Raw genomic sequence first — 8548 nt, 5'->3', positions numbered from 1 at the left:
CTCTTACCTGGAGCCTCTGAGCGATGAGACACACTTCATCATTCTGACATTATTATATATATTATTATTTATATAGATATATTATATATTATTATTATTAATTATATATATATTATGTGTATAGTATTATTAGATTATATATGTATTATTATATATATTATTATTATATTTTATTATTATATATATATTATTATATATATATTATTATTAATATAATACTGATGAGAATGAAAAAAATCAGAGCAAAAGAAACAACAAAGAAAACTTAAATTCATCATCCATCAGAACTTTCGGTGCATGACAGTCTGTACTGTTCACCCTGTGATGAAACAAAGAAATCTATAATCTATCATTAACAAAACACACACCACACACACACCACACACACACACACACACACACACACACATGCAGTATATTTCTATAAATATAACAGACCTGCAGGATCCACAGAGGCAGCGGTCAGTGACGCCTCACCGTCTCCAAGGACAGACACATGCAGACATGAACTGTCTGTCTGTTCTGTCTGTCTGTCCTGTCGTCTGTCTGTCTTCTCATGCATTAAACTGTTTCCTGCTCGCTCGTGCAGACGGGTCCGGTCCGGTCCGGTCGGGTCTCTTCGTGACCCCGAACTGTTCCGATCAGCACACGGCCCGTGATATTTACAGCGGTCTGACAGCTGCTGCACGCTGGTCTAATGCCGACCACGTTCATGATGACAGATGAAACAACTAATTCAATAAAATAATTAATCATAGTTTTATTGTTTCATCTGTGATTGTAATTTAAATCATGATCAGGTGTTTCATATAAAGGTCCGGTCTGTTCTGTCTGTTTGGGTCCGCCAACGGGGGAGTCCACATGTTTCTACAGCAGCCCAGAGCAGACAAACTAATGTGAAGGAAAGGTGGAAGGACACACACCGGACCTTTAACGTCACACTGCAGTTCATGTCCAGTTATAGTTAATTAGGAACCACGAATGTAGAAATGAGACTAAAGTTCTTTGTTTTATTTTTCATATTTAAACTTTAATTCTTAAATTTTCTTTGTCTTTCACTCATCATGACGTTGATAGTTGGCATGTCGACCCTCTCTTTCAGCTCGGCTCCTTCGGTCTCGCCTCCTTTCGGCTCGACCTCCGTCGACTCGGCTCGACCTCCGTCGGCTCGACCTCTTCTCGGCTCGGCTCGTCCTTCGGCTCGACCTTTCGGCTCGGCCTCCGTCGGCTCTCGGCCTCCTTCGGCTCTGGCCTCCTTCGGCGCAGCCTCTTTCAGCTCGCCTCCGTCTGCTGTCGTCGACTTTCATTTGGATGTTTTTGACTTTCACAACTTTTGTTTCTCAGTTTCCTGTGAGCGTGCACGTGGCTCGGCGCTCTCGTGCACTTTCATCAGGGGTTTGGTGGGTCACTGATCTGTTGTTGAGAGGAGCTACGGACAGATTCATCATCATCACAGCGGGAACAATTACCTGACTTTGCTATATTTGAGTATCTAAGTAAATAAAGTACTGTTAGCAAAATGTACTTAAAGTACTTCTTCTTTTGTTTTTGGATTTTCTCTGCTGAACACTGCTGGCTACTTCAATCTACAGCAATGCATCATGGTCTTTAGAGTGCTACACATGGTTATGATGTAATCTGAAAAGTAACTAAAGATGTGAGATGAATATAACGGAGGAAAACATGTTTGGTCTCTAAGATGTAGTGAAGTAGAAATATAATATTTAGCAATAAAGGAAGTACAAGTAACTCAGTTACATACTTAGTTACATTCTGACATGAAGTAAGCTTAAGATGACTTCACTGTGGTCATTGACCTGAACAGGTGAGCTGCAGATGTCTTTATGTGACAGCGCCCTCTAGTGACACACAGCAGCATAAAACACACACACACACCACACAGGGGAGCAGCTGTTATTAGGTTTAAACATAAAGATAAAACTTTAATATTTGTGGAGTTTTAAAGGATTCATGGCAATGTGTGTTGTTCCCTGCGGGGTAAAAGACAGAGTTTAGTGTGGAGCTTAATTAACCCGACAGCCAAAAAGTCAAATTCATTTTACTGATATGAAGTAATTAAATATTTATTTTATGAGATGAAATTCAGCTGGAAATGAGAACAAAAAACAGAGGTGGAGGAAGTGAAAGCTGAGTCAAAGACTGAGTGAACAGAGGTGTGAAGGTGTGACTAGGGTCGCAAAATTCTGGAAATTTTCAAAGTTGGAAACTTTCCATGGGAATAAACCGGGAATTTAGAAAATTGAAGCTCTGCCCTTTAACAGTGAACTTAAAAATAGTTGGTGAAAATATAATTTAGCATCATCTTGACTAAAACAACCAGAGTTCATGCAGGTCCACTTGAATATATCTGCTCAGAGCACACTGCTTACTGCAGGCTGCTGAGGCCACGCCCCCTACCTGCACAGGTGATTTCTGTACCTGGACCACACTTTAGAACCCAGAGCACACAGAGACTCTGTTGAAGACACATGTGAGCTGGTGGACTACATAAAATAATTCAAACTTGACAAAGTTCTACTTACAAATAAATCTGTTGAAATGTTTTTTATTTTATATGTTTAGATTCATGTTTGGATGTGATGCACTTTCTTTAAATTACCACCAATTTACACTTAATTATCATAAATGTCTGTTAATTCCCATGGAGTTTCTGTTTTGGAATATTTCCAAAATTCCCATGGAAAGTTTCTAGAAAATCTACCGGAGACTTCCCGCCTCTTTGCAACCCTACGTGTGGCTCAGTATGTGAGATGTTCGTGAAGCTGCTGTAATGCTATGAGCTGACACGCCGTCTTTCTGAGCAGGTGGCAGTCGTTGAACGTCAGTGCTTGAAGTAAGGAAGCCTGTGAGGTCAGTTTCCACGATGCTGCAGCTGTGTAAAGTCACCAAGGCTCTGTTCATCAGTAACGCCCGTTCAGCCTGCAGCGACGAGCTCATCGAGCAGGAGGCGGTGACGCTCTGCATCAACGTGTCCAAGCAGCAGCCGTTTCCCTCGGCCGCCATCAAGAAGCTGCAGATCCCCGTCTACGACGACCCCAACGAGGACCTCTACAGCCACTTTGACCGCTGCGCCGACGCCATCCAGAAGGAGGCGACCCGCGGAGGACACAGCGTCGTCTACTGCAAGAACGGACGCAGCCGCTCGGCCACCGTCTGCATCGCCTACCTGATGAAACACCGCAAGCTGACGCTGACGGACGCGCTACAGGTGGGTGACAGCTTCAGATCACACCCACACTGGGTGTTTCCTGCGTTGCTGCTGTTAGGTACTGTTCGCTCAGTTTGTTAGCCGGGCTGTGAGAGCTCGGTGAAACCAAAGGCTGAAAGACAGACGCCGAGCTGGGCTGACTGCTGCTGGACTAGTCAGTGATATTATCTAAAACAGTGAATGTATCAGTAAATGAACAGGTCTCACTGAGCTGTGTCAGAAGCAGATTCATCCTGTTCAGAGGTCAAACATATCACTGACTGTGCTGCTGCTGAAACTGAAGCTCGTATTAAAGTCTGTATCTATTGCCAAAGTGCCTTTGAGCAGCACGGACCGTCTGTCCTTGAGTCCCTGCATCATTATGTCACAGTGATTTATGCACTTTACGTTCTGCATCAGCATCAGCATCACAAGTCACTGTCTGATGATTACAGTTCCATAAACACATTCAATAACTCAGCTGTTGTTCTTGTTCCAGAAGGTGAAGATAGCTCGTAATGTGATCGATCCGAACCCCGGCTTCATGTCTCAGCTGCAGAGATACGAACTGGAGCTGAAGAAGAGACGAGGAGAGACCGAGTCACCGGCTAAAAGACCGACCGACCGACCGACCAGCCGACCGACCGCTCACTGACTGACCTGCAACAAAAACCTTCTGCCTGTGTGTCACTGATCTCCAGTCAAACTGAAGTCAGGACTTAAACGTCTTCATGAACTTCAGCGATGCCTTCATATTATGAACGTGAGCAGACGCTTCATTTCACGTCTTATAACATGCCGACAGTGTGTGAAACATTATGTAATAGATTACTTTATTAATAAACAGCAGCTACTTCACTTAAAACCAGGAAAGAAACTAAAAGAGACAAAGTCCAAAACATGAAATACAGCAATAAAATAGTTTTAATAGTCAGAAAATGAGCAACATGAAAACACATACACAGTGTACATAATTAACAAACAGATATATCAAAGATGATCTGATATATTCAGGGACATTTAAAGTTTTCATTTGTTTGACGTTTTAGGTGCCATGACGGTAAAAGTCACTTAAACTGTGACTAAGAGCTTTTTCTCTTTAACATAAGGGCTTAGTATTATCTCATGATACTCTCCATAGACGTACAGTGTGCTGCAAATAGAGACGAGTCAACATGAGACAGTGACGACAGGCTAAAATAACTATAAATATACAGTTAATATATATTCAAAAGTAATGATGAGGTCGTTTTTTCTCTTAGATTTAAAAAGCTTTTAAATCGATCTTTGTGATCTGATGTCAGTGTGTTCGTCTCGCTGAGCCGGTCTTGACGTGACAGACTCGTGAATCTTAAAACAGAGAGAGCAGAAAGTGTGTTTTATCTTTCTCATATGAGGCCGCTGTTTCATGTTTCTCTTTGCAAATCTAAAGACTGAAGAGAGAGGAGAAATCTGCAAACCTGAAACCAGTCATGAGAAACTCATCTCGAGATGATGAAGGTCCCGATCTAGAGCCAGAGTGTAGTTTGTTTGTTCAGGGCTGCTGTAGAAATGGAAAGTTCTGTGGAAGAGGATCAGCAGCGATGCCAACAGATCCTCGTAAAATGTTGCACACTGGACCTTTAAACTCAGATCTGGACTCCAGTGGCATGGCCTTCATGAGCGTGTGGGCGCAGTTCCATGATTGACCTCTAGATGGAAGCATTTCCATAGAAAACAATGAGTCGGGATCTCTGCAGGTGAATCTGACCTGAAACGTGACCGGACGTGAAAAAACAAAGTGAACAAATAAAACCAGTTTAGTAGCATTAAGTCTTCAGATAAAGTCACCTGAGAAAAGGTGGTTTCACTGATCAAAGGTCAGTTTCACTGCACTGTTAATGTAACATGAATCTTTTAGACAGTTTTCGGGTTTCAGGTTTCTCCCTTCAGTCTGCGGTCATCTGCTTCTGTCCGGTCAGAACTGTTTTTAACATGCCGGAAGGTTTTTGTTGACTTCACGTCATTCAGTCATGACCTTTAACAGTTTCCTCTGACTGAAAGAGAGGAGCTCACATGAGTCACCTTCACTCCACTGTGCACTCGCAGCACTTTTATTTATGCTTATTAAAAGAGCAAAAGGACGCGTGAAACACGAGTCATCGTCGGACAAAAGCTGCTGTCATAGTTTGAGTAACGTTATCGCTTTGCACAAACAAGAAACTACAGCAGAGGACGGCGTCGGGTGGAGGAGGGAGTAACGTTAGAAAACAAAGACTTAGGATTTAAGTCTCGTAAATCCAGGCTTTGTTTTCCTGAGATATCAGGCTCAAAGGGAAGCAGTCTGAACCCAGATGCTGACCTTATTCTATAAACATTTACCTAATGACGATCAGAAACAGTTATTTCAGGTTTAAGGTTCATTTTATAGTGACAGCATTTATTATAAGTCAGGGCTGATCACAGCTTCTGTGTATTCAAACTGAAACTCTAAAGCACAGACAGTTTCATCACTTATTTGTTCTATTGATGTAAATGCATAGAAAACGTATTCGCTAAGGTCACAGGCTGAACAGCAGAGTCAGCTCTGAAGTGTAACGTCAAACTTAGTTAACGTGAATCCCAGTTCACTTTAAAACATCTGGATTCAACAGGTGTTCAGTTCTGCTTCATGTTTTTATGCTTGTACAAACTAAATATGATTCAGACTTTTAACAAGCTGTTACACCCCTGCAGGGAGCATAAAAACACAAAGTGGAGAAATGACTCCAGACACTAAACGAAGCTTTTTTAAAGGGAGCTACCTGAACGCTGAACTTCTCGAGCTGACCAAAAACAGGAGAAAATGTGGTGAGAACATACAGAGTGACACAAATTACAAAACCTTCCCTGAGCACTCACACCTCCACCTGATCAGCTGGATTGGAGTCAGCTGTGGTCGATCAGCACCTGTGCACAGATCCTCACAGGAAACAGGAGGTCACACTCTGACAAACATATGACACAAAATGGCAGCCGTGAAATGTCTTTAACTCAAGCTCAGGTTATTTATTGTAAAGTTTCTAAGTTGTAAAGAGATTCGATGTCGATGTCACTGCAGGAAGATGTTTGAAACTATCCATACTGTGAAACACACACATGCATCTGAGGTGTGTGTGTGTGTGTTGAAGTGTGTGTGTGTGATTCTCAGGTGTGTCTTCTTCATTTTGTGGTGCTGCCATTTTTAGAAGTGAATTAAAAGCAATAAGTTAAAGTAGACGTCGGACCTCCGTACGAGACGTTCGTGCAGCTCGTTATGAGTAAGAGCTAAGGCCTGAACACGCCTGCTGCTGTAACCTCTGTCTATAACGTCATTCAATAAAGTTCTGTGTTCACTGTGCGCTCTGTGGAATCATTTCACTGATGCATTGATGAAATATGATGAGACGATAAACTGTGACAATTCTGTTGTTGTCCCATTATCATCCACTAAGATTCACTACATGGGATAAAATGAACAACTGTTGCACCTAACACCCATTTTCATTCTCCACGTGTGCACGAAGTCGCCACAGCAACCAGCAGCCTGTCGTGACGGAGACGTGCCTGGTGGAGTCTCGGGGTTAAATCGTGTAGTCTGACCCGACATAGAGGACGACATGGTCATGGTCGAGCGAGGATTTATACCAGTGCAGCCAGGAGGTGTCGAAAGGTTGAATTCAAAGGCGGCTAAAAGTAACGACACTCACACACGGTGAAAAGAGACGGAAGCATGTTGAGACAGATTACATTTATTTATAAAGTGTTACATCCTTTTTTTTGTTTTATCAGACCAAACTGGATCAACTGTTGTAGGCTGAGTTGGTTCAGACACTCGGGGATACTTGTGGATGGTGACCTCTGTCCCATTCTTCACGCACACTGTTGATCCAATCATAATAGTTGGACACCTTGGTGTAGATGCCAAGCTTGTCGTCCCTGCCACATTCCTCGCCCCAGGACACCAGGCCGACCAGGAACCATGTTTCTCGGTACAGAGTGACCATCGGTCCACCGCTGTCCCCCGCGCAAGCGTCCATCCTCTGTCCCAGGATCCCAGCGCAGAGGAAGTTGTTGGAGACGTTGTTGGTCATCTGGCGGGCACAGATGTCATGTTCGACCAGCGGGACCTTGATGATGTTGAGTGCTGAGCTGTAATGGCTGCTGTCAAAGTCATCTTTGCCCCAGCCGCTCACCACGGTCAGGGTGCCGTTCTGGTGGAGCACCCTCTCAGCCATCTCGCGCCCCGGCAGACAAATGGGCACGATGTGCTCGGACAAGGGGGCGGGACTTTCCAGACGCATCAGGGCGATGTCGTTGTCCACAAAATCTGCCAACCAGACGTAATTTGGATGTTTGAAGGTTTGGACGACCTTCAGGGTCACCTCGGTGCCCTCATCTCTGTGACGCTCGTAGTCACCTGAAGAGACAGATCACAGGGTGATACCTGTTAGCTGCCAGGTTATTTACCCCAACACTGCAACATGCAGTTTTGATACTCATGTGTACAACATCCAGGAATAGACAGATACTGTAACTGCCTACATCATGCATGATGCATGCATCAATGATATAACAGAGACCAAAACCATCATAGTATGTGCAATCAGAAACCGTGAGGGCAGTACAGACAGTACACCAGAAGAGAAGGAGAACCAACCACTGCAGTGACTGAGCTGAGAGGACCGCCGGGGCCCCCTTCCCTCTCTCCAGGACACATGCCTGGCCTGCAAAGCACTCACCCACCCCTCACGCTGCTTCTGCCAGGCTGTCAGGAATGTCTATACACAATTTACTGGTTGTATTTTAAAGAAGGAAGAGAAATAGGAAGAAGAAAATATGATATATCTCCTGCAATTAAACAACTAGTCGACTTTTTCGGAGTAGTTGATGAGTACTAAAATGTAACTAACTACAGCGTCTAATGTAACAAATCTTTGCTCCCAGCATGCCTCATTTATATTCTGTGTTGAGATAAATATTTGTAATCAGGATAGGTTCTAGTATATGCAGTCCATCGTTTGCATGAAGCCCAGTGACCCATTCGTTTTAAAGATCCGCTGCTGTAATAAACCTTTCGTTATGCTGCCGTAGTGTTTATTGTCTCACCCAGCCGTACTCTGAATTTCAGGTTGTTTTCGAGGCAGTGAGCAGCGGTCAGGACCCAGTTCTCATCGATGAGGACGCCTCCGCAGCAGAATTTCCCTCTGGCGTTCAGTAACAGCACCTGCATACGAAACATTATGTTTCTCTTTATATTTGATATTTTTACAGGACAACAGGAGTTTTTCAGTCAGAGGAGCAGCGACAGCAAAGATCAGTCACCTGCCAGGGACTCTCTCC

At 43.7% G+C, this 8548-nt stretch overlaps 2 protein-coding genes across 2 annotated transcripts; one reads left to right on the top strand and one right to left on the bottom strand.

Moving 5' to 3' along the window:
- The first annotated feature begins 2827 nt into the window (after positions 1-2827).
- Positions 2828-6566, top strand: dusp28 (dual specificity phosphatase 28). The gene is made up of 2 exons (XM_027275707.1): positions 2828-3229; positions 3708-6566. The coding sequence occupies exons 1-2, from the start codon at positions 2885-2887 to the stop codon at positions 3861-3863; spliced, it is 501 nt and encodes a 166-aa protein (XP_027131508.1). The 5' UTR covers positions 2828-2884; the 3' UTR covers positions 3864-6566.
- Positions 6567-6937: 371 nt separating this feature from the next.
- Positions 6938-8542, bottom strand: LOC113744775 (vitamin K-dependent protein C-like; the record flags this gene model as incomplete). The annotated part of the gene is made up of 3 exons (XM_027275708.1): positions 6938-7625; positions 8315-8432; positions 8531-8542. Coding segments are annotated over 3 exons (723 nt in total), but the record flags the coding sequence as incomplete, so codon positions are not given.
- Between the last annotated feature and the right edge of the window lie 6 nt (positions 8543-8548).

The sequence above is a fragment of the Larimichthys crocea genome, unplaced genomic scaffold, assembly GCF_000972845.2.
Source record: "Larimichthys crocea isolate SSNF unplaced genomic scaffold, L_crocea_2.0 scaffold16894, whole genome shotgun sequence".
NCBI classification, from domain to species: Eukaryota; Metazoa; Chordata; class Actinopteri; family Sciaenidae; genus Larimichthys; species Larimichthys crocea.
Note: the sequence above shows the minus strand (reverse complement) of the source record. Positions and strands in the feature narration are given on the sequence as shown.